The sequence below is a fragment of the Cupressus sempervirens genome, chromosome 7, assembly GCF_028749045.1.
Source record: "Cupressus sempervirens isolate cs-2001-9-10 chromosome 7, ASM2874904v1, whole genome shotgun sequence".
NCBI lineage: Eukaryota > Viridiplantae > Streptophyta > Pinopsida > Cupressales > Cupressaceae > Cupressus > Cupressus sempervirens.
Genome location: NC_143124.1, coordinates 851,092,793 through 851,120,455, shown reverse-complemented (window position 1 = coordinate 851,120,455; position 27,663 = coordinate 851,092,793). Strand labels below are relative to the sequence as shown.

Here is a 27,663-nt window from a genome sequence, read left to right as displayed (position 1 = left end):
TCCTCTACATACATGCATAAGTTGGAAATGTAAGGCCTTTGGAAACTTAAATTGTTAATTATTAATTTCAGCTTGGATATTATTTTTTGGAGAGATTGAGTCCACATTTATTTAGTTTCTTAGATACTTTATTTGGCAAATTTTTTTTACTAACATGGTAGAATTAGGGTTTGAGATTATCACCCTCACAACTATCACAATTGAAAAGTGAAAATGAAATAGATACTTTGGTCAAGGGTTTATGATCCGTGGTGAACAAGGAAAAATAAAATTTCATCAAATAATTTGAGAAACTCAAACATGCAAAGTGAGTTTGACAAGGTGATAGGGTTGATTTCCCTCCAAATTTTAAAATCATTATTTTTTCTTAGAAGATTGCACCACACCAAAAGAGGTATGAGATAAAATCAAGGATATTTTGGGTCTAGTTAGTGAAATTAAAGAAGTGTAATTAGAATTAGATACAACACCACTTTCCTTTGATATCTTTCCTTCAATTGAAGATTGTTTGGTTAAACTTAAATCCTTGTATTATCAATTGGTTGGGTGTGAAAATAATAAGATTGACAAGGAAAGTATTTTTATGATTTTTTAAAATTTGATGAGTGTTTTATCTCACTTTGTCAATTCTTTCTATACTACTATGGATGGTGGTGTAGGAGGACCCACATAAAGTATTTAGGTCAAAGTATTATATAAAGTATTTAGGTCAAGTTTTATGTATTTAGGTCAAGTTTTATGCATGAGCCGACTTGAGAAATTTGTCTTGATTTCGTCATTAGGATAAGATAATTTTCTTGGGATTTGTTCAGACCATTGTGGGATCATTCTTCCTTATTCTATATTGATCTAGAGTATTCTATAAGTTGTTTTTCCTATTTTGTAATATTCTATACTAATCTAGAATTTTCTATTTTGTAATAATCAAGAATTTTTTGTAGACTGTCTTAGCAAGTATAAATAGAGTTTTAGGTTTAGGTTTGGATGCAGAGCCACACCTTGGAAAACTCAGGAGGAATCAGTCACTCAACTGAGTTGCTTCAAGGGGCGTCTACAACCTTCAGGATCACACACGATATATATTATAACCACCCATTGTGATTTGAACCAACTGTTCTTATCATTATTATTATTATGAAAACACAACCAGAGATACCTTAGACTCAACTCATAAGACTCCTATAACCATCCACTAGATTCAAAACTTTGAAAATAAATCCCCCCAAAAATTTCTTCTTGCTGCCTCCGGATAGACCTGCACTCAGACATGAATAACTTTCGAACCAGAAAATATTTACTCAATCCAATTGTTGAGATTTTGCGTAACTAGGTTTCAAACAACATATAAATTTTTTAGAGAAATCCAACGGTTCACACCCGAGATATTGACCACGCATCAGAGTACATTTTTCTGCAAAACATTGCTTCTTGCTGTCTCTAGATAGACCCGTGAACAGACATGTATAACTTTTGAACTAGATAATATTTTCTCAATCCAACCGTTGATATTTTGTGTAACTAGGTTTAAAACAACATATAAAAATTTGAGAGAAATCCAACGGTTCAAACTTGAGATATTGACCCCGCATCAAAGTACATTTTTTTGCAAAACATTGCTTCTTGTTGTCTCTAGATAGGCCTGCACTCAGACATGAATAACTCTTGAACCATATCAAAACTCAGACCATCAAAAACTTGCACAAAGACAAAATGAAAAAAACATTCCATATCTCTCCAAATTCGATTCGTTTCTTACATAGCCAACTGGCTCACCCTTAAAACTGACTTTCTTTTTCCTATTAAAGGATGTGAAACATTTTCTTCTTATTTTAGAAAAGAAGAACGTCTTCTATCCAAAAAAAGGATAAGAATCTGAAACGTTTTTTCTACCAATATTAGACAGTCATTTTCTAAGTCAGGAATATTCCAAAAATTGCCTACTACCTATTATTGGATTCTAAAAATCATTAAACACTCCACCTACGAACTAAAAAAAAACTATTCTAATTTAAGATCCACACACCTGGTCCTAGGTGGCTATATCTGGAGAGCTTATCGAACTGCTACTCTAGGTATGCCACCACATGTAGGATGTTATTACAAACTTCAAAAACTAAAAGCATTTAAAACATAACATTAAATTCCCTATTACATTTTCAACAATGTTGCCTCCTACAACGTTTCTCTTCTCTGCCACTGCAGCATACTCCCCTGTAGAATGAATCTCAAGTCCTCTTGAGATGATGTGTTGTAGAAATGAATCTCATTCTTCTTTCGAACTTTCCAATTTCTTTGAACTAGGATGAGCATATCTACAAGAAAAACAAAGATAATATCCAACTTCTCCACATTGTAGCTTTGATTCTTTAATGCTGTAAATGTCACAAAAAATTCTCCAGCATGATTCACTATACATGAAATCTGCATCCTTGCATAAACATTATTAGAAGAAAACATATCATCAACATTAAGATTATTTGAGTTCTCTTTTTGAACATGAGCTTCCTTATACACCATGTAATGTGCATCATATCTATCTTCATCAATAGTAACCATAAACTTATTTGCTTCTTGACTATCAACCAGTTTCACATCTTGAATCTTAAGAATCGTATTTATCTCTTCTTCCTTTATTAAAAATTTATCACCATCTTGATCTTCTGTAGTAATCTCACTTTCAAATATCTCTTTCTTATTACAACTTTGCTCAAGAACAATAACAGTATTGCACTCTTTCCTTTCTTCTTGAAGCTAAGTTTCCATACTACCGCCATGCCTTTTCCATTCTCCCACAATGGCTGCAAATTTTTCCCATAAATCAGATTCTTCTTTAGAACTTGCTGTTACACATTCCTTAGCTTCATCTTCATGCCATTCCTCTTGACATTTTTCTTCATTATGCATATTTAAGGCTTCATCAGTTGCCTCCAAAATCTTTTCCATAGGAGTACCTTCCAACATTGTACTCTTCTCTATTTTCAAAGGACACATTATTGTTCCAACCATAACTTTATCACACTCAAATCCCATAGGGCTTTCCTCTTTATTCTTTTCATCAACATTTACTTGCTGCACTCCTTCTTTCTGCATTTTATTTTCTCTCAACTTAGCTTCATTCTCTTCACGTTTCCTTCTCAAAGTTTTTATTTCCTCTTCTATCTTGCTTACCTCTTCTTTTTGTTTTCTCATTTCTTCTTCCTCTCTTTTCTTCTTTTCTATCACTTCCACCTTCAAGTTTGAAGACTCCATCTCTGAATTTTCTTCCTCAGTCTGATTTTCAGCATCATTCTGTAATTTGTCTTTGAGTACCGGAACCAGTGCAAAGAGTGGGCTCTTCTTTCCTTTCACCTCTTTCAAGAATTCTTTCTTACCCATCACCATAACTTTGGCTTCTGCGGCTTTTGATCCTTCTTGACTTGGCTCAACTAAAGGTATCAGTTCAATGACCTTTCCATTCTTTGTAATGGTATACATATTCTTTACTCCATCATGATGTGCCTTGAGATCATATTGCCAGGGTCTGCTGAAAAGTAAATGGCATGCATCCATATTAACAATATCAAACAATAATCTATCTTTATAGGCTCCAATCTGAAATTCCACCCTAGCTTGCTCTTGCACTATAGTATGCTGCCCTTTATTTAACCAAGATATTTTGTAAAGATACGGGTGTTGTATTCTTGGTAGCTTTAACTTTTCCACCATTTCAAGAGACACAAAATTTTCTGTAGAACCAGAGTCTACTAGTACCTTACAAACTTTTCCCCCATATTTATAGGTAGTTCTGAAAATGGACTTCCTTTGTGGTGGTTCTTCTTTGACAAGCATTTTCAACAGTGTTCTTCTCATCATAAGTGCTTCCCCCTTTTCTGGATAACCATAACTGTCTAAATCTTCTTGTAAATCCACTTCTTGTGCCAGGTGTATTCTCCTTTCACCATGAGTACTAGAGCTTGCTTTTGCTGGACATTTGTGTGCCATATGACCTTCCTGATTACAGTTGTAGCATCTTATTGGTCCATTTGTCCTTCCTGGTGATCTCCCTTTGAAATTTGGCCTTCTACCTATGAAACTTCCTCTGAAATTATCAAACTTATTATCTTCATTATGCATCTCCGTTTGTGGCTGAAAATTTGGACTCCTTCCGCTAAATGTACCTCTTCCTCTGAATGGTTGTCTTTCTCTGCCTCTATTATTATTTTCTTGTCTCCTTTTGATTTTCTCTTCCACCTTTAAAGCCAACTGATAGCACTTAGCTACGGTGTTAGGACTCAGCAACTGCAACTCTTCTTGTATGTTCATCCTCAAACCATTTAGGTATCTTGCTACCTTGATACTCTCAGGTTCTGCAAATTTTGACCTTAGACTTAACTTCTGAAATTCTTCTGTATAAGTACAAACATCCATATCCCTTTGTTTGAGATTCTGCCTTTTCTGATGCAACTGTACCTCATAGTCTTCAGGGAGATACGTCTCTCTTATCATTGACACCATCTTCTTCCATGAACAAATTTTTCTTTTATCCTCCTTTACCCTTTCTTCTTGCACAAAATTCCACCATGTAAGGGCTGCTCCCTTCATTCTGGACTTAGCCAACTTAACTTGCTACGACTCTGAAACTTTCTCACATTCAAAATGATTCTCTAAGGCTTCAATCCATTCCAACACTAATTCAACGTCCATCTTTCCTGTAAACATAGGTAACTCCACGAGTTTTCCTCCCAAAGCCTTTAAAGCTTTAAAAAATGGCTTCTCATTCTCAGATATTCTATCTTCTTCACTATCGAGGTACGTCTTCCTCTTCTTCCATTTATTCTTTCATTTCTTTCTTCTCAACTATATTCTGCATATATTTTAACTTACTGGCTAGTTCTGCCACTATCCCCTTCAACTCTCTATTCTCTTTCTGGATAAGTTCTTCTTGCTCCTCGACTTTCTTCACTAACTCTGCATTGGTCACCATCTTGCTTGACCCTATTGAGGAATCTTGATCAGGGGCGTTCAACATATAACTTCACAACCTGCAACTCTCAAGCTCTGATACCAAAAATGATGCAGAGCCACACCTTGGAAAACTCAGGAAGAATCAGTAACTCAACTGAGTTGCTTCAAGGGGCGTCTACAACCTTCAGGATCACACACGATATATATTATAACCACCCATTGTGATCTGAACCAACTGTTCTTATCATTATTATTATTATGAAAACACAACCAGAGATACCTTAGACTCAACTCATAAGACTCCTATAACCATCCACTAGATTCAAAACTTTGAAAATAAATCCCCCCAAAAATTTCTTCTTGCTGCCTCCGGATAGACCTGCACTCAGACATGAATAAATTTTGAACCAAAAAATATTTACTCAATCCAACCGTTGAGATTTGGTGTAACTAGGTTTCAAACAACATATAATTTTTTTAGAGAAATCCAACGGTTCAAACCCGAGATATTGACCACGCATCAGAGTACATTTTTCTGCAAAACATTGCTTCTTTCTGTCTCTAGATAGACCTGTGAACAGACATGTATAACTTTTGAAGCAGATAATATTTTCTCAATCCAACCGTTGATATTTTGCGTAACTAGGTTTCAAACAACATATAAAAATTTGAGAGAAATCCAACGGTTCAAACTTGAGATATTGACCCCGCATCAGAGTACATTTTTCTGCAAAACATTGCTTCTTGCTGTCTCTAGATAGGCCTGCACTCAGACATGAATAACTCTTGAACCAGATCAAAACTCAGACCATCGAAAACTTGCACAAAGACAAAATGAAAAAAACATTCCATATCTCTCCAAATTCGATTCGTGTCTTACATAGCCGACTGGCTCACCCTTAAAACTGACTTTCTTTTTCCTATTAAAGGATGTGAAACGTTTTCTTCTTATTTTAGAAAAGAAGAACGTCTTCTATCCAAAAAAAGGATAAGAATTTGAAACATTTTTTCTACCAATATTAGACAGTCGTTTTCTAAGTCAGGAATATTCCAAAAATTGCCTACTACCTATTATTGGATTCTAAAAATCATTAAACACTCCACCTACGAACTAAAAAAAAACTATTCTAATTTAAGATCCACACACCCGGTCCTAGGTGGCTATATCTGGAGAGCTTATCGAACTGCTACTCTAGGTATGCCACCACATGTAGGACGTTATTACAAACTTCAAAAACTAAAAGCATTTAAAACATAACATTAAATTCCCTATTACATTTTCAACAATGTTGCCTCCTATAGCGTTTCTCTTCTCTGCCACTACAGCAGGTTTAGATCAAGCTTGAGAGCAAAGTTTCTGGATAGAAGTTACAGAGAGAACAAATGTGCAGGAGAGCTAGTGTATGTACTATTCATTTGATAAATTAAATAGAAGAATTTTATAATCTATCTCTTGCCGGTGCTGGTGTTTTACCTCTGCATCATTTTTGGTATTAGAGCTCAGTAAAAGGTCTGGGCAAAGGTGAATTGTGAGTTTGTGTTTGTTGTGACAAGTGTTGGGAAGAGAACCTGTAGAGTGGCCACAAGACTAGGTTGAGTGGAGAGAACCTAGATAGGAGATAATGGTCACAAAAGAAGATCTATCTCATGATCAGAAGATACTTTTAGATGTATGGGTTTCATATTGTAATTTTCAGAAAAAGAAAAGAGAGCAAGAGAAAAAAAAAGAGAAGAGAAGAGGAAGCTAGAATGAATCAAGAGATAGAAGAGAAAATGAGATTCCTAATGAGGGAACTTAAAAAAGGGGAAGAAAATTTAGCGAGACTAAAAGAGGAGTTGAAGAAAAATATGGAAAAAGAAAATAGTGATCTAGACAAACAATCCTTTGAGATTACAGAAGTTGGTGAAGATGGAATAGAGAACTCGGTTGCCATTGAAGAGAAGATTTGTCCATTGAAAGGACAAAATGAACAAATAGATGCTGATATGAAAAGTTTGCAACAAGTAGTTGTTGTTGAACCTGCTGATAAAAAGGTTCTTGAAGATAGGAAAGAGGTTGAAGTGGTAATTGTTGATGAGCCTTGTGATGAAAAGGTTCATAAAGATGAAAAAGAGGTGGATGTGTTGGTTCTTGATGGAACCAAGAGATGTCATTTGAGGTTAAGAAAGAAAGTGGTATGGCCTATCAAAAAGATAATAGTTGCAACAAGGAAGAAGACTTGTGATGAAGCTACGAGGATAGATAAGGATCAAATAGTGATGAATTTGTCTCCAAGCATGGAGATATTGCAACATAAAGACATTGATAAAAATGATGCAAAGGTTCCTAGAGTGAACCACATTGATGAATTCATATATGATGAGGTCCCACTTGCTTCTTCTAATCCATTTATTGCAGGTTTGCAGGAGTTCTATCTAAGTTCTTATGTGGAAGAGGTTTATGAAAATATGAAAGTTGACTTGGGTACTTGGCAAAAGTACAAACAACAAATACCATGGAATTGGAAGACAAGAAAGAGGAAGGAAAATCCAAGGGACTTGGATTCTATTGTCCCCGGGAGTATGGTGCAGGAGGACCCACATAAAATATTTAGGTCAAAGTTTTATATAAAGTATTTAGGTCAAGTTTTATGCATGAGCCGACTTGAGAAATTTATCTTGATTTCGTCATTAGGATAAGATAATTTTCTTGGGATTTTTTCAGACCATTGTGGGATCATTCTTCCCTATTCTATATTGATCTAGAGTATTCTATAAGTTGTTTTTCCTATTTTGTAATATTCTATACTGATCTAGAATTTTCTATTGTGTAATAATCTAGAATTTTTTGTAGACTGTCTTAGCAAGTATAAATAGAGTTTTAGGTTTAGGTTTAGGTCAAGCTTGAGAGCAAAGTTTCTGGATAGAAGTTACAGAGAGAACAAATCTGCAGGAGAGCCAGTGTATGTACTATTCATTTGATAAATTAAATAGAAAAATTTCATAATCTATCTCTTGCTGGTGCTGGTGTTTCACCTCTGCATCAGATGGGTTATGTGATCAATTTGGTATGCCATCCTTTGAGACTTTTTGTGAAAATTTGACTAGGGAATAACCCAAAATTTGTCAAAATGATTGCATAAAATCTCATGCATTAGTTGTCACTACTCCTAAATAAAAGGGAATAGCAATAACAAACTAGAGCCTTAATCTAGTGTTTCTTCCAAACTAATCTGATCAAAGGAGTTTGATCCTAAGAAGGAAACATAAAAATGTGGTTTTTGTAAGAAAGGGGGTCATATTGAAGAACATTGTTATAGAATGGAAGTCAATGAGTTAAAGAAGTTACTCAAGGAGAATAACATTTCTCTTCTCTCATATGGTTCTTATATTAAACATGAGAATAAAAAAGACACTTATCTTAGCCATAAGGTAAAGGGTCATGCCTTGATCATAATTCATGCACCTAGGAACATTGGTTTGATACTTCATTTATAAGTATCCAAACACATTGCTAGTTCACCTAATTATGTAGTTATAGGTTCTCTTCTTGACCCACCGTATGATCATCTCTTAACACCAAGAAATCAAATTGTGAATATTGTTTTAATAGGTGATATTAATTTAGCTGTTGGATTAGGGACCAATATTTTTTATGTTCCCATGATTATGCACAATTTGATTTTAATGTAACATAAAATATGCTAGGGAAACATAATGGACTTTACCTCAAAGGTAATATACATTGATTGAGAGAAATGTGATCTCACTAAAATTGATACAGTTGATTATCTACACAAAATGTAAACCTTTGATTTATTTGATCATGATCCATTTATATTCCTCAAATTCCTCCATCTAGTGTCTAGAGGAATTCAATACCACTAAATAGATTTGTGGATCTAATCTAGATTCCTCCATTACCCACAACGTCAAAGTTCATAGTCAACATGGATTATAGGAGTGGAACTAGTAGGACATAATTATTTCTTCCAATTTTTCAGTTTTAGAATAATTTTATTGTATGTCTACCCAACTTTGCTTCACATTCTACTTCAAATTTGGGCAACATACTTGAGAGAATTTCTCACCTCTTTGATGATAGTTTTAGCACAACTATTATCACATCTCATTCACTTTTGACTATTTATATTGATGAGTTCCCATCTTCACTTGATTTATCAAATTTCTTGGTTGATTTTGATCATGGTTATGTGCTATTTTTTTTTGTGCTTGGGGACATCTAATTAGTTTTCTAAGATTCCTATTTTGAGACTTTTTGAATCCTTTTAGATGGACATAGAGTGTCATCTTCATCAGTTGGTAAATTTACTTATTTGGAAGGGAAGATGTGCTTCTTATAGGCATTAGATCATTTTTTATTGGAAATAATCTTCATCAACATTGTAGCTTCTTCATTATCAGGGGCATCTTGTCTCTCTTTTTCCTTCCCATAGATGGATACTTGATTATATATACATAATTTAGGCAGTCCTTTGTGGTGTGATTGAATCATCAATGCATTATTAATACATCATTTTTCTTCTTCTTCCTTTTCTCTCTTTTGGAGATAAATTTCCTCTCATGTAGTCTTCTCATTTTCTTCACTTGGGAGAAATTTCTTTGTATATTCATTGTACATGGGTAACTAAAATGGTTGTGTAGATACGACCCATATTGCGTCTTTCTTATTAATTATTCTTTCTAATTTGCACATGGTGGGGTGTAGGTCAGGGTAAGTAAGGTTTTACTTATTTACTTCCTCAAGTTTAATTAGGCCATCATAATTTGCATTCAACAATCTATGTACTTTTTAGCTCTCCATTTGATAAGTTACCTACTTGCTTCCATATTCTTTCCTTTATAAGAAATCTATTGTAAAATGTGTATTATATCAATTAAGAAATACGTCATTTATCTTGGATCTCATTCTTTTATTATTTGATCGTTGGTTGTCTCATATTGTGATAATAAAGACTACGACTTCATGGTGATTTCCTATCATCTCTTACAAATATGTTATATGAAATTAATTGGCCATGATGATTTCAATCAAGGGAGTACAAGTAATATTATGAAAGTGTGATCATTCACCCTTGACCACACTAATTAATTATTCATGTTTAGTTGTTGGTTGAATGATGGAAAGAGGGCTGACCTACCACTATTATGTTTGCACATTACTTCCTTTTAATTATTTTCACCCTTATTTTACTACCCATTATTCCTATCTTATTAGCTTGAAAATAGTATCCCTTGAAATATTTGTCATTCTAAATTTTAAAAGTATTTTAGGTTAGTGGTAGAATAGAAGCAAAGACCAAACTTTATTTAATGCATATCATTTTAATGCTAGTAAATATATTTGTCTTACCAAATGGGTGAATCTATTCACCCATCCTCCCAAAAAAATAGAGTCACGAAAATTGCAATTCCCACAAGTAGGATTCTTTTCAATACGATGTACATATATGGTAATTTTCATTACACAGTAGGTAATGATAAATACAAATGTCAACACTTATGCTAATTACAAAATGTCATCTCATGATATTAAAGCACTGCTTGAGATTAATATAATTAATATGATTACAAGGGGGTCATCTCGATGAGTGACGAGCAATTATACCATAAACAATAATTATAACCATTTTAGGGAGTGCATTTCCAAAGGTCCATGAACATTTTCCACATCAACAGGCTCTTATCAAATTAAAATAATTAATCTCTATCTCACAATCTCGCTTAGTACTCAATAGGAAGAAGTAAAGGGATACCAAAAACCCTAAAGTAGTAGCAAGGAGGATGAACTTCTTTCAAAAATGAGTGTTACACATCATCTCAATTCATTTTCGAAGACTCCCCATTTAAGTGTATTTTGACATTAATTGTGAGAGAGGAAAGGTGTTACCAATAGGTTGTAGTTGAAAGGTGTTACCAATAGGTTGTAGTCATTCATAATGAGACAGTTTGGAGTAGAGTTTCCCTCCTTATAAGCATGGTTTAAGAGAAATAATCAAATCCCTACAAGAGCATGTAGACATCTAATGAAGGGTACTCCCCTTATACAAACACACACAACATAATAGAGAAATAACAATAATTTTAGAAGTTTTAAAAAAGTTGCAAAGCAACAAAAATTTCAAACTCATGTATATTACTTTATTATTTCTCAAACCAAATGCCTTAATTAAATCTACATTAGTTTAAAAAAAAATTATTTAGTTATTTAATATTCAATCTATATAACAAAATTTTCATCTAAAAATTTAAAACATCAAACCTTAAACACATTAGCTTTCACCTTTAAATCAAATGTAGATCACGAAGACAATATATTATATCCAAAATATTAGAATAACCTAAATACTTACTTAGAAACAACTTTGTATAATCTTACATTTTTAAATAAAAAATAAAAAATATACTTATAATACAAGTATTTTAATAATGTATTAAAAGAGACATAAGTATTGATTAAACATGTAAGTTTTTGTCTCCAATATTTTTCTACAAGAACTTGTGTGGAATAAGGGATGAACATATAGGAGGCTCATTATTCTACAAAAATTATTGTGTACATTACAACTGTGTAGTCCAATAAATATAAAAATAACAATTTTTAATATGCTTGTATATGGAATTATTAAAAGATAATTTTAAATATATTTATTTAATTTTATTTTTATAAATAAATAATATAGTTTTATTGTAGAATTTAACAAATATTTTTAAAATTTAATTCTGATTAAAAAAATATAAGTCTATTAAAAATAATATTTCTTTCACTGTCATGGTATCAAATGATTTTCCTTCTTTTTATCAATATAATTCACATCTTTTAATTATATTATCATTTTTCAATAAAAAATAGAAATCAAGGGAGTTAAAATTCATAATATTATTTGAAGATCGAAGTATCTTCTCTATATGTTATTTTTTATATCACTCTCCTATTTTTAATAATAATAGATCAATCAGTTTGATGCAAAAACATATAATTGAAGCCAAAAGCACATTGGATATATTAGAAACACATACCAACTAAAAATAGATATGTGAGTGATCAATTATGAAATATAATCCATAGTTAGAATATGAATATTTTTGCTAGATGAACAATATCTTTTTTTATTGTATTAAGAATAATAAATGAGACATACAGCTTAGAATCCTAGAACAACAACAAGAATATTGAATTGTTGTCACTTTAAATTGACCATTCAATTAGCAACATTCAAGCAACGAAAAACATGATTTGCCACTATCCATCAACCTGGTAGCACAAAAAGTTGAAGCTATACAACCATAAAACAACAAAGTACAAAATACACTTGACCAAAGGGATATATTGTCCATACAAAACCTATTATCATTAAAATCCCAGAACTCGACAATGGCAGAAAACATTCTTATCTTCACATTGGAAACCTTCAAAATGCTCATCTAATGAATACCTCCCTTACAACGTGTAAGACACCTCAAGTCTGTTATAGCACCCAACCAAGTAGATCCCATATTGTTAGTTCGAGCAATGGGTGAGATTTTAACCTGGAGCCAAGATTTCAAGCGAAGCTCTTGTTGGTAAACATCATTGGTGGCATGATTCTTAGTAGCATAAGAAGCAATGTGCAACACTTTGGACATAAAACAAGAGCAAATTGTATAAATTTCAATCTTGAGTGGTGTGAAAGAGAAAGACAAGGTAGCCTAACACATGATTCTCCAATTTTTTTATTTATTATAGTAAGCCTACAAGAGTTGGATGCTCACAATGATGCTCTTAGCTACTTGTAGATGACCAATATCTTGTTTGTCACAAACATGTTGAGAAAATCTACTTGCTCTTGAACTGAGCCACATCTACTCTTCATTTCTATGACACCCTTCTCTCACAATTATATCTACGTTAATGATATCCATAAACACCTTGAAGAAATTGTTATTACCTAAACACATATTATTGATAGTATCCAATATGTCAACAAAGTATCAAGTTAAAAGACATGATAAGTATAAATATAAAATACTTATGTAGTAACTCAATGTATTTGTTACTTAACTCTTTGCTACAATTCATAATCATATTATTTATTGTATAAGTTCTATTGAGTGTCATCCTTTATTAAGAATTTTGGTTTTGTCCTAAAGATTTATAATTGTAACTATTTATTTGTAATTCTTTCAGCTTTCTTCAATAAAAAAAAAAAAGGAACTATCTTCTCAACATGGATTCCCTATTGTGAACTTACTTGAACCAAATATATTCTTTATAAAAAAGAGCCTTTAAGGATGATGATATAAGATGAACTCCTAGAGAAAATCATTAGATTACCCCTACCAATTCCACCTTATTGAAAAAATAAATAAAATAATTTAAAAATTAAAACAGGATTCTTAAATCACCTAATAACCTTAGAACTTTCCCTAAATACACAAATATTAAATACTGCATTAAATAAATTCAAGGAGTAAATAAAAGGACACATTATGCACCCTTATCCCTTGACACTTATATTTCCTAGGCGGGCTTTTTCCAATACCCAATGACAAGACAATATTTGTAAATGGCAACGTGGAAGGCCATGCCACGTAGTCATCCCAGAGTTGGTGTAATTGATTAAATGTAACAGTGAATGCATCTGCATCTGTCTGTATACACCAGGCTGCTCCTATATAATTTCACTATTCCATCTGTAACTTAACTCACTCTGCTCATTGCATGCAAACGCAGTGTAGTATTTCCTTGTCTTCTAGATCCTTCATAAGCCCAAGCACCCACATTGTAGTAGATTCATATTACAGAGCTTTGAGAACACCATTAGAATGGAATCTTTAAGCAAATACAGTAGTCTAGAGACTCAAGAAGTTGTTTCATACTCACCTAGCTCCATTGTAGTTGATGCTCAGGGAGATGATGATGATGATGGCCCTTTCTTTGACATTGATTTCACAATGCCTCTCTTCTCCCATGGTCCCTTGAAAAAGAACAAAAACCCTGATAAGGATGATGAGGAAGATGAATTTGAGTTCAACCTCTCCATTTCTAGTTCCAATCAGCCCAACCCAAATCAATTAATCTCACCCGCAGATAACTTGTTCTATAAAGGCCAGCTGCTTCCCCTCCAAGTTCTTCCAAATGCGGACATGGCTACAAGGCTTGAGGTTGATGATGGAAAGGGATTTTCGCAATGCGGCAATGTTAATGGGATCAAGACCCAGTTCCCCACATTGCTCAAAACCGCTACAAAGTTGAAGATATCGCTATTTGGGTTGAGAAAATCAGCCAAAGTCGGAATGGATCTGCAAGCTTCGTGTTCCGAATATGGAAGCGGGTTTGATTGCCCCGCGCAGAAGCAGAACAAATTTTTCACGGTGAAATTCAAGGTGGTCGATGTTCCCCTTGTTTCTTTCTTTACCAGGGAGAATTCTAGGGCTAAGCGAGATGAGACCAACAATGGTTTCCAGAAGAAAACAGAGGACTCTGAGGGGGATATTGGACAGCTACAAGACAATATGAGGGAAAAGAAAAGAGCAAAACAGATTGTTCAGAAGTATGTTAAGATGATTAAACCTCTCTATGTGAAGATTTCTCAGAGGTCTAATGAGAGAACCAAGTGTGCGGATCTGGAGAAAAATGGAGTTGGAAACAATGGGGTTTCGGGCTCAGAGAAAGGTCAAAACCAGTTTTCATTGAAAATGGTTTACAAGAGTTTTGGTAAGGGGAAAAACTCTTCGGCTAATTTGAATCGTCCATCACCCAAATATAATAGTGAGAGTACAATGATGGAGCTGCAGAGTGCCATTCAAGGAGCCATAGCTCACTGCAAGAGGTCGAATTATACTCATGGTATGTACCCTGGCCAATCTGTTCCCTTTCCCCATAGACATCCATTTCAGCGTCTTTGCTTTACAAAATATCTCATCGGTAGAACCCAAATATATTCATCTCATTGTTGCATGCTGTCCATGCCTATTCTCTGTTCGTTACAAATAATCCTGAATTTGACAGACATTCCTCCTCTTCTTTTCTTAATAGGGTTTCTTGTCCACCTAGGAATTTTGTTTCGGGCATTTTTCCTTTTTCATTTCGGTTCATGTCTGATAATCATTTCTCTTATTTCTCTCACATCCCTTATTGTGATGATGGATAGTACAACGGGGAAACAACAGTTGCTAACAGCAGTTAGAACCTTGTGATATCCTCACCTCAATACCAGGGCATTAGTAGAGCCTGATGCCATATTATATTGAAAATAAGGGTTTTGGATTCAGGATTCTATAGCTTATTTTCCACCTTTCTTTTTGTTCATTTTAAAAAGATCTTTGACTGGCGATCTATCTTCATTTGTGTTGTGGCCCTCTGGGCATGTATTTCGGAAGGTAGTCTTGTGTCTTTCCTTAATATTGCATGTTATTTGTGACTTCAAATCGGATAATCCAATGGAGGAAGAATACTGAGAGCTTTTCTTCTAGCTAGTTGAACAACCCCAGCTTTTCTCATAAGAAGATATTGTATGATGTATCAAAGTTGATCTACCTACATTGTACTGCACTGGTATTGTTGCTAACAAATTCTCATTGTCTGTGATCTCAGATAACCCAAGCTCTTCAGATTCCGAAAGTTCATCCTAGTCCTAAAAGGCCTTCCAAGGAGGATGTATGCAAGGTCAATTTGCCCATGAAGACTTGGCACAGTGCACTTGCTTGACATCTTCAAAGGGAAGAGATCAACAGCAGCACATCACAATGTTGCAAGTTTTGACATACCCAAACTCGAGAAATCAGATCGGTTTATACCTTGGACTCTGAATGCTCTTAGTCCTGAAATGGATCATTTCAATGTAGTTATTTCACTCATTCACCCATTTGCATTGTACTCGTCATCCTCTAAAGCAGTCAGGATGGAAAGTCACCGAGTTAAGCTGTAAATTACTTAGGTAGAGCCTCTTTAGAGCAACATTTACATAATGTATATCAGGATAGCCATGTTTGAAGAATATTGCTCATATTCTCATATGCTATTTGTGTTGCATTTATGGAGAGGTTTTTTCAGCCCCAAGTTACATATGAATGGAATTAGTGTATGTTAATGTTAAATATGATGCGAACTGATTTTCAACACCCTATCTGAAGATCGCAATAGACTGAATCAAAAACTATGAAAGAAAGAATTTTCTTTTTGAAAGCATTTTGTATTTGATTTTACAAATATTTTTTCATCGGGACTATTTAGATCATACTCCTGATCCATACTTAGATCAATGAAATGAATCAGAGAAGAATCAATTACATTGGTTGACATTAGTTGTGGACACACTAATGTCAGTTCATATAGCATACAGCTTTGGATCATATGCAATGAATCAGAGAAGAGGAACACTTTTACTGGCTGACATTAGTTTTGAACAGTAAATGTAGCATACAAATGACATGAGAATTAATTACATTGGCTTGACATTAGTTCTTGACAGTCCATGTAGCATAGAGAAGACTGTTTCTGAAATCAATTATATATGTTTTTGAATTGATATCATAAAATATTTTCCCTTTTATGCTAAAGGAAAGTTGAGTGGTATCACGCACACATTATATTGGTGAGTGGTATCACTCACCCATTATATTGGTTGAAACTAGTTTTTGACAGTTCATGTAGCATTCAAAAGATAGTTTCTGAAATTAATTGTATATGTCTATGAATCAAGCTTTTGAAACATTTGATCTATGATGTGATCTCAAATATTGAAATAACATATTCTGTTCATTCAGATTACTGAATTATAAAATACTTTCCCTTTTGTGACAAAGGAATGCTGAGTGGTATCTCAAACATTATGTTGGTTAAAACTAGTTTGATTGAATAACACACTTTCTTCATTCAGTAGTAATCTTTTAATAATTTTTTAAATTAAGTACATTGACTAGCCCTCTGATTTGCAACATCTATGAAAAGGGATCATAGAAGATATTGATTTCTCTTCTTTAATTCAATGCTGAATCAACTTCTCTAATTCAAATTTTGAAAAGGGATCATAGAATCTAATTCGAGGTGATTTTTTAAAATTAATAACATGGATCATTGTGTGTGATTTGAAACGTTGATGTTAGAAAAGATGATGGATCACTGTGTGTGGTTTGAAACGACGATGCTAAAAAATCTGGACAATCAAATTCCAGAAAAATTCTGATATTACTAATAGATTGTGGAAATCAAATGACACTAATTGACTCAGACTTCTTTTTCTGGTTCACTACATCTTGAAAAGGGATCATAGAAGACGGTATTGGCTAAATCCCAAATTAAAATGTCAAAGCTATAATAGGCATTCCGGAAAAATGGCCTACTGTCTCCCTTGGTAAGACTTGCGTCTTAATTTAGAGTTTAGACATTGCCCACAGAAGACCGATTTCTCTTCTGACTCCTTTCGGTCTTCATCTGACTTCTTTTCTATGGTTCAGTACATCTTGAAAAGGGGTTGTAGAAGATTGATTTCTCTTCCAATTCATTAGGTGAAAGGACACAATAATTGATAGTGGGTTAGTGGGCTTAATAATTATGAGTTAATCATCATGTTGATCCTCCAATTATGAAGGGAGCTCCAAAAATATGTATTAATAGCTGATCACAAATGTATTAATAACTAGTCATTTTTCAACAATTTTTTTTGATAATTGGCCCATTTGTCACCACTATTGAGACATTTAGTGAACTACTATATTGGGACATTTAGTCACAAGTACTAACATTTTTTAGTGAGCGTGTGCAAGACCATAACTAATATGAGTCGCACTTTGAAATTGTCATTTTATTACCACTCTTTGAATTCACAGAAGCTGAAACATTAGCTTTTAGTAGTTAATTTATATATGTAAATGTGTCGAATATATTATTGAAATCTCTATGCGAAATTAGAATGTGTGGATATTGGATCTTTTGTCCTATATCTTAAAATCTAATCTAAAACATTGAATTACTTAAAAAAATTAAAAATTAATAATAATATAACTGTCAAACTTAAGTATTTTAATTGATGCTGAAGGATGCCCTTTATTGATGTCAAAGTAATAGTTTCATTCATTTGGGTATTCAGAAGTTGCTTTGAAATTTAAGAAGTATCTATAGGAGAACAAAGTGGTTGGGAAATGAGCTAGTTGCCACTCATGTCCTATTGACCACCACGTTCAACTGTTACTTATCCCTCCAAGTTACCCCTCAAAGAAAGTCTCCAATATAATAGCACATGTACTAATAGCTGATCACACATGCAGTGATAGTTGATCATTTTTTAGCTTTCTTGGTTTTTGATTGGTCCATTTGTGCAAAAAGTACTATTATTTTGGTGAGTGACTATTGGAGAGTAAACATAATGGGTTTTGGACGAACGTTTTAAAATGACACTTTCAAACCACCTTGCACTTTATGAATTACACAGAGAGCTTCATAAATGTCAGAATGCCGAAATGTTGGCATTAAGCTCTTCACTCAGCTACAGAAGTTTACCGGAAAAATTAGCAAATTTCAACACAGATTAGAAACTGTAGGTACACAAAATTAGCCTGAATGATTACTAGATTGTTTCCCCTGATTTACTTCGTTTATATGAATCATTAAAGACATCAAATTATTGTATTCAATTCCTCTGTTACTAATCTGCCATTTTACAAAACCTTACCTCCTCAGGCTCAAAATACTTATTCAAATTCTCCGTCTTACTCTCTACCCACCTTTAATCTCTTTTGTGAGATTAATCCAGTAGGTAAGGCATATAAATATAGATTTCATATAGCCGTTTCAAACAGAGATAGGGATGAAAGTCTGAATTGAAACAGAGCGGTGGGGGGAATAGAGATAATAACTCTTAATCATGAAACATGGGTCATCGAGTTTGACTCAAAATCACACAGTTAAATCCTGATATTCATATCACAACTCTTAATCATGTTTTCTGAAAAGTGTTCTTTTTCATAGACAATGGCATGTGGTTGAAGCAGCTCTGTACATACATAGTGCCAGGTGGTGTAGCAGAACTGTCCATTTCTGTAATACAGTAACTGTATATATATATATATATATTACTGCGTTACTACTGTCGGCAGATTAAGGAAACAGGTGACCGTAACTGTTGGGGAAGTGTAATAAGGCCATTAAAAGAGATGGGCGAACAGCAGATGTGAGTAATGGTGAAGGAGTGTACAGGTGGGGCCCTGTGCAGGCGGCGCGTGTACTTTGATTTTGTCTGTCTTGCGTGAAACAAGGGAGAGTTTTTCTTATCTAATTTTGAAACTTATGGCAATGATGGGAAACAAGCTTATTGGGTGACTCAAACCTTTTGGGCGCCACAATACAAATATATAGGTTTATGGCGTACACATTTGTTGAGGGCCACAAGCTTAGCCCAACGTATAAAAAATATTTAGTACTTCAAAAATAGTTAGTTATTCAATAAGTAAATAATTTAGATTAAGATTTTAGATTTATTTAAATATTTTAAATATATAAAAGTTCGTAGACACATACAAACATTTTCTATATATAAAAAAGAAACATAAAGGTGTTGTCCTCTATAGACAAGTCTTATGGACGACAAACAACACACTTACATCAACATACATACATTAACATATTAGAATAAGAGAGATACAACAAACTAGGGGAAAAGGCCTTCATGCTAACTTTGTGCACCTAGAATTTTTATACCACAAGCTAGATTTTGTTAATTTTTTCGATGTAGCTTCTTAGGTGAATGAAGAGCTTAAAGCTAAGGTTTCAACTTTTGGGTACTCACAGATCTTTCTATAGAAATTGTGGAGCGTAAAGTGGTCAAACAGTGTCATTGTATTTTTATACCATAAGTTAGCTTTTGTCAATTTTGCCGTTTGTGGGTGAATGAAAAGCTTAAAGTTAAGGCTTCGATTGTTTGCTACTCACATATTTCTTTGTAGGGATTGTGGAGCACAAAGTGGTCAAAAAGTCTTGTTTCAAAATGCTTGATCGATACTTATGGTCATGCACCAATAGTCACTCACTCAAAAAACATCAATTCTTTTAATTAAATGTCCCAGTAGTCTTTATGAAAGTGTCCCAATAATGTTGCACAAATTAGTCAATCACCAACCATAAAAGTTTAAAAAAATGATCGACTATTACTACATGTGGGATCGACTATTAGTATATGTGTTTTCATTTGTTGGAGCTTTTTTAAGAGCGGTAATTGGAAGTATCTATGACAAAACTATAACAATTATTAAAACCCCCATTCGTTACTTGGTCTCTTACTTAGTCTCTTCCCCTAGACACCCTAACTTTTTCATATAAAAATCACGAAGCATATGAATAATAGAACCTATTATATCAATATTTGACTTGACACTGCAATTATTACTCTTATATTTGGTTTTTTAAAGGCTACAAGCTTAACCTAACTTTATAGACAATTAGCTTTTTACAAAGCACGATACAAATCATCACCCTACACGAATATTTATCTATGGATTTGAATAATCAACAATTTTACATATAATTGATTTAGATTAAAAATTAAAAATTAGTATAAATATTTTAAATACACCTACACTTGTGAAGCATCATAATCTTTATTCTAAACACAAATATATTCAACCTACATAGTCCTTAGGAGCTACAATACTTTATAAACAATTTTTAAGAAATACAAATCATTACTTATATAAATTTGTCTTTATTAATTAAATAAATGAATAATTAATTAATTAATTAATTTAGATTGAGAATTTTAAATTGAATATATATTTTAAATACATCTAGGATATTAATTTGAATTATTTCAATATTTAAAAAAATATTTTACTTTATTTTAATATTATTTCATCTATTATGTGTATGGAGGCAACAAAAATAATCTATGTTTATTATTAAAGATTAATATATTTTTATAGTAAGATCTTAAATTTAAGATTATATATATGCACATGCTGACAATCTCTTTATGTTTCTTATCTATACTTCAAACTTGTAGAGACATCTACATTCAACAATTATAATATGTTGCACCTTATTCTATGCTAAAAAAGATGTATTTATACAATGAAAAGAGCTCTAAAACTACCAAGAAAGGTCTGCAAAGGAGTATCTTCATTCTTCATGACCACAACTATTGGAACACCTCCATGAAATTAAAAAAGACAACGATTTAAATACCATCCCTTCAATATAGACACATAGACTTGTAGATAAAAAAATACATTAAATTTAATACATGACTAGAAATAAAGAGACAATTGTTGCATCTCCATGCTCCCACATGGAGAATCCAACAAGTCATCCTTTTCTTTTTTACTTTTTAAGTGATTAAATATCTTATTCTAGACATCCATAAGTGGGAAAAATAATACTAATTTTTGCATCATCACACTATGATATTTCTCCTTTAGCTCCCTCATATGATGGATCACAGAGTGTGATCCAAAACATTGATGCAAAAATTAGAACACAATCTACCCAGAAAATACAACAAAGAATTTTAATGGACTATGGAAAACTACTATCTACAAGAATATTATTCCCATTTTTGGTTGAGGAAAATGTTCCTAAACCCATCTTATTAGTTATGTCCTATTTCACTTGTGTTGATCTAAGCATTTGTTTGTTACCTTATATGCAAGCTATGCATTTAGACCGATCTAGGTAGTATTTGTTGGTGCAACTGTTCTATTTCACTTGGATATTTGTGATCTTTGTTAGTTTAAATTTTATGCCACTTTTAGCTAATATCATTATGAGAATTATTTTTAATAGAACTTTATGGAATAAATTAAATGGATGATATCTCTTAACTTCTTAAGTTCTGTTCTTGAAATCAAATCACTTCATTTTTGGTAAGCTAAATTAATTTATCTAGTTTACTTGGCGATAAAATAAGCTACTCTAAATAGGCACATCATTTGAACAAATTATATTTTTAAATTTATTAATTAAATTAATAAAAATGATAGAATAATGATTTTGTAATTTTTAATTTAATTAAAAATTTAAAAACTAGTCACATCAAATGCATATTTTTGGCTACCTAGCCAAGGGTTTAAATAGATACCACATGAGAATATGAAGTATATCCTCAATATGAGGATCTTTTCATTCTTAGATTGACATTATGTATATGTTGGTGTATGGAGCAATCATTTAAAGATTACATGACATACCTTTCATCTTCTTAATAAGATGACTAGTAGACACCTATGGCTAAACAACAAATTAAAACCCACCTTACATTTAGGAAATTATGAAAAAAATAACAAATACGTCATCTTATTATGGATTGCATTTTAGTTTTATGTATAGAAATTTCTATGCAATCTATGGTTTTTTCATAGATTTTCAAGAACAAATGGTATTTTAGTTTTTCTTTAAAGATGCACTATATAAGGCTAGAGAGATGGGGAAAGGGGAAGAATTGGAGAGTGACCAGATATAAGGGCATAAATATTGTCATTGATGGAAACATAATCATCTGGTAAGATCGCTTGACTTGATAATTAGTTTTGGAATTGCTTAATCATGAAAATGACTAAGTATATCATAGGAAACCAATAAATAGTCAAATTGTTTTTTCCAACAAGCTTAACAAAGTAAATATTATTGGCCACAATTTTGGATATGGTTAGAATAATGTTTGAATATGATGCAAGCTTATTCTCCAATATTAAGATGTTAGTTGGCATGTGTTAAATGAAGTATATGATGATTGATCAATATCACAAAGTAAAAGGAAAGTGATAGTGATTAGGCAATTTGGCCTAAGGAATTGAATTGTCTTGTCAATTAAATTACTTGGTAATAGGGACGACATCCTAGATATTTACCTCACTTAGCACATTCTATTAGTCAATTTTGGGTAATGTGCCACACATTTTATCAAAATGATTTTCAAGATCAACATGATAAAGTAGTTGAAAAGGTATATAAAGGAATCAATTTTTACATGCCAAGTATTGTTATGGTATACACATGGTATGTGAGCTTTATGAATGATGTTATGAGTTGTATTGATGATCATATGCAAGTTTTTGATGAATGGTCAAAATTAGATGCAAGTTATCCAAAGGACTAATTAGATATCAAGGTATCTATATAGTAATTTTGGTAATGTATTTATTACCCATTGCATTGATTGTAAATCATTATAAAGCAGTGAGCTCCCATTGTAAAATTTTTTTTGAAAGGGTTGAGACCTCTAAAAAGGTCTAGGACCCTCTTACAAGGACTACTATAATAAATGTATGTAATCACTTCTAATAGGCTCAAAACTCTTAATAGACAACTTTCAGATTAGTACATAGTTGTGGGTCTATCCCCACTGGGGTTTTCCCTTGGCCATGGTTTCCTCAAAAACAAATCATGGTGTTATGAGTTTCTCATTGTTATGCGCTTTACTTTTAAGTATATTTATTTGTGGATGCATATGGTTAAGCTTTCAAATATATAATTGGTGTAAAAGGGCTGCAATACTAATTAACACTCCACCCAGTCTGAGTATTTCCGATTTCTAACAATTAGTATAAGAGGCAAGTTACTCAAAAAACATTTTACATTTTAAGGAGAATCTTGATGGACAATGATAATTTGTGAGGAAACTTTAAAGCAACACTTTAAGATCTAGATAGAGCTGATGCAAAAAAAGAAAGATTAAAGATGAAACTAAAAAATGCACAAGACTACATTAAGAAACTCAAGGATCAGTTTGATATTTCAAAAATAAGAAGAAAATAGCTAGTTGAACAGGTCAAGTAACCTAAATCACATAATGAATCATATTTAATTTCAAAATTCAAGAAGGAAAATTGGACACTCAAAAATGAACTTGAAATCACGCCAGTTCATATGGCAAATAAGATTGATGAAAGCAAATCTCAGAAGGAAAAATTTGAAGTAGATCTAAAAGGAAAAATTGATGAATGCAAAGATTTATATACTCAATATGAGAAGGTAAGATCTAAACTTGAAGATTTAAAAGTTAAGTATCATGGACTTAAAAAATATATAATATTGTTATGAGTGAGCTTGTGGAAACAAAGTTACATCTTGAGAAGTTATATTCAAGCACTAATAAACTTGATGAACAGTTAATGCAACAAGATCCTAGAGAAGACATGCAAAGAATTGGATGTGTTTAAGGTCAATGTTCTAATAAATTAAAAAACAAAGCTATACAAGATCTTAACTAGACACTAATTCAGATCGAGGAACCTAATGAACAAAGGAAGCAATTCAAGGGAAAATGTTATGCATGCAACAAATATGGACACATGAAGAGAGATTGTAAAGGTAATAGATATGCTAAACTATTTACTAGATGTTGTTTCAATTGTATACTTTATGGACATAAATCACATGAATTCAAAAGACTTAATCAACTAACTAATGGAAGAACAAATGAAAGATCAAACATGACTGCTAAAAGACCTTTGAGAATAAAAAAATGTTATATCTAGTGGTGTCATATACTACAAATGTAATAATTTTGGACACATAGATAGAGATTGCAAATTGCAAGTGAATAAAAATATACCAAGGTATGCAAACTCTATTATTACATGTTACAATGCAATAATTTGGGACATACAACTAAATATTATAGATTCAATGAATTTGTAAACAACATGAGAATTGTTAATTTTAGAAGAATAAAAAATAGTGGAAGGAGAAACATTACTATTAATAAAACTAGTTTTGAGAAATTAAATGAAATATTTGTAAGAGAGAAATTTTGATAGTCATAAGGTATTGAAGGAAAAAGAGTAGATTAGTCTAGGTAACAAAGAATAAATAGTGCCAAGCACCGAGTCCTCCTCATCGATTTAATTGGCTATCATGATCTTAGAGGGAGCATTACACTAGTAAATCATCAGACCCCAAAATCATAGTATTAAGGTAAACAAGTTTAATATGAGGTATAAGAGATTATATTTATCATATATTTATGTTTATAAATGTTTGTATGATTATTTGAATGATCAATGTATATTTGAGCATATACTATTAAAGCTATTATATTTTGTACTATGTGACTTAATACATTTATGATAGAAAGGACTGTAAAGGATTCAATGCAAAAATTAAGTTTGATATTCATCATGTGAGAAACTAGAGACATTAGAGAGCTTGAGGAAGGAGACCATCAAGATTGTGCAAGGATTTCAGATTGATTTGTGCAAGCCCTAATTTGAGCATTAAAAGGTATTTACATGAACTACAAGCTTTGAATTTGAAGTATTTACAATTTTTATTAAGTCTTGTAAATGTGAAAAAACCACAAGTATGTGATATAAATGATAAACCTAGATATCAGTTTAAGAAACACCCATTTAATTCTATGGAGGATGATCATGAGGTGTGTTCTCACAAACACTAGAAAGCATGTTACATGTGGAAGATATAAGGGGATACCTTCATTACAAGTTCAAATAAATTGGAAATGAACACATTTGGGAGGAAATGAGCAAAATTTACAAAGATGACAAAACCCTTAAAAACGAATTCAAGCATTTGAAAAACCTAAACATTCTGTAGTATATGGATATGCAAAATTTGATGAGACCGTGTGGATAAAAAAAGTATTGAGTAGGATTCCTCACAAATTCTCTTGGATTGGAGGGGAATGTTCATGATTACAAAGGAGTTAATCCACCTAGTCACAAATCTGTACGATGCTTGGATAATACAAATTGTGACCAAAATGGTTTAAAATGAAGTTGAAGCTAACCTTGGAACAAAATGAGATAAACATGAAATGACATCGTCATACATAATGAAACAAGATCAATCCTTAATGAATGGTAGATGAATGTGAACTCTTTGATGTTTACAAGATTTAGAGGTACCACTTATTGGAGAATCTGAGAAGAATTAAACATGATAAATCAAAACCACTTAGGTTTAGGTCATTGATACTACACCTATTCTTTTGTATAATTCACAAATTTCCAAACATGCATCCTCATTCTTGGACAATTGATGTACCTACAATTGCATTAATCACTCAACATTATCACATGCAATATAGAGACAACATAACTAGTAACCTATATGGCCTATTCAAGGGATTTTAGAAGGAATTTAAATATAGATTTAGAATTCTAAAGAAATTTGTTGATCAACATGAAAATACAATATGCTTCATGGTAGAGATATATTTTACATGCATGGAAGTAGTTGGCCCAAGAGATATTTGAATTCATCCACTTAGATATGAGGCTAGTCCTTAAATGATTGAAGAATATGCTAAGGTAATGTTAGCTTCACCTAGAGATACCAGTATAGAAAGACGGGGGAGTTTAGCCAAGTTAGAGAAGAATTGTATAAATGATCAAGAAAAAGGAAACTTGAGAAGTTTGTTTAAAAATTATAGAGAAAGAGGGAATCACCAAGGAAAACTGGTCAACATTAAAGAAGGGTAGCAAATATATTACCAAAGTATAGATGGGTGGTACAAGAGTAATGACAATGAAGGAGAACACTACAAAGGATATAGAAGTGCAAAATAAACCTACAATTGAGATCACAAAGGAAGAGGTTACACCTTAACCTTGCAGGGTCGCTAGAAAGTCTTCAAGGACCACTACTCCTACTAAAAAAGAAAAGATAGTGCAACCTACACTTACAAGGACAACCAAATAGAAGGCTAAAGCACAAGGACCTAGCCCAAAGAAAGCTACAGTTGCAAAACCAAATACTACAAATGTAACCAAGAAATTTGAGAAAACCAAGGATAAAGAAGAGGCAATAGAAAAAGACATGACAAAAGTTAGAGAGGTCAACCAAGAAAAATAAAAGAAGAAATAAAAAACAAACTTGAAGATGATAATAACAAGGATTGAAAAGGAAGGCAAAATTGATCAATTATAAAGCTATTATCAAAGGTATGAAGATAATGATCAAGTCCTACTTGAAAGTTTTGTTTCTAGATATCTATTAAAATTCAAAAGAAACTTATTTGAAATCAAAGGTATGATACTAGATGCAACTTATGAAAAATTAGATGTTAGAAGATAACTGGCCTTAGAAGAAGAGCGAAGAATTAGAGAGAAAAATATATGTGATCTATGTACCTTAGGCACTGTTGATGAGATTAAGAGAATACAAGATAAGGCAAGGCCTAAAATGAAGACTAAGATGAGGATAGTGAAAATCATGACTGTAATGTATGAAGAAATTGCATCGAAGAGACAAAAAAAAGCCATAAAAGAGGTACTAAATGAGTCAATTGATAAGGAAAAACCTTCACACAAACTCATTGGAATAAAAGAGCACTAGACTACAAATCCACCTCAAAAGTCAAAGGATGTAAATTATTTTTATTGCATAGTTAGGAAGCTAGAATTCTTTGTTTTTGGTGTACCCATTACACTTCATGCCACACTTGAGGAGAAGGAAGAAGAACAATAAATTTTTTGTAGATACTTTTGTGTCAAGTGATGCGATTCAAGATATCATGATGGGAGCAACAACTAAGGAAGAAAAAATCACCAATTGAAGAAGATCAAGAGAAGGAAAAGGAAAATAAAAAAATGAAGATGTCATAATAGAGGAAGAGGTTAGAAAGATGATTAATGAAGAAAAACCTTCATTCATCATGATTGATATAGATAGTCAAGCTGAAATTCCATCATTCACACCTTCTGATCAAGGCACAATCACACATGAGAACATCACAATCAATTTAGAGGCAAAAGATAAGGTATTAGAGAGTATAACTATGACACTTA

At 32.6% G+C, this 27,663-nt stretch overlaps 1 protein-coding gene across 1 annotated transcript; it reads left to right on the top strand.

Moving 5' to 3' along the window:
* Window positions 1-13,623: 13,623 nt before the first annotated feature.
* On the top strand, window positions 13,624-16,052 carry LOC149550095 (uncharacterized). The gene is made up of 2 exons (XM_089793239.1): window positions 13,624-14,773; window positions 15,521-16,052. The coding sequence occupies exons 1-2, from the start codon at window positions 13,750-13,752 to the stop codon at window positions 15,556-15,558; spliced, it is 1,062 nt and encodes a 353-aa protein (XP_089649365.1). The 5' UTR covers window positions 13,624-13,749; the 3' UTR covers window positions 15,559-16,052.
* The last annotated feature ends 11,611 nt before the right edge of the window (window positions 16,053-27,663 follow it).

What these genes read in the sequence shown, in the direction of transcription:
- LOC149550095 (XM_089793239.1), top strand. Translation starts at nt 13,750, where the DNA reads ATGGAATCTTTAAGCAAATACAGTAGTCTAGAGACTCAAGAAGTTGTT. An exon ending in GAGGTCGAATTATACTCATG is followed by an intron (nt 14,774 to 15,520) that starts GTATGTACCCTG and finishes CTGTGATCTCAG; the next exon opens with ATAACCCAAGCTCTTCAGAT.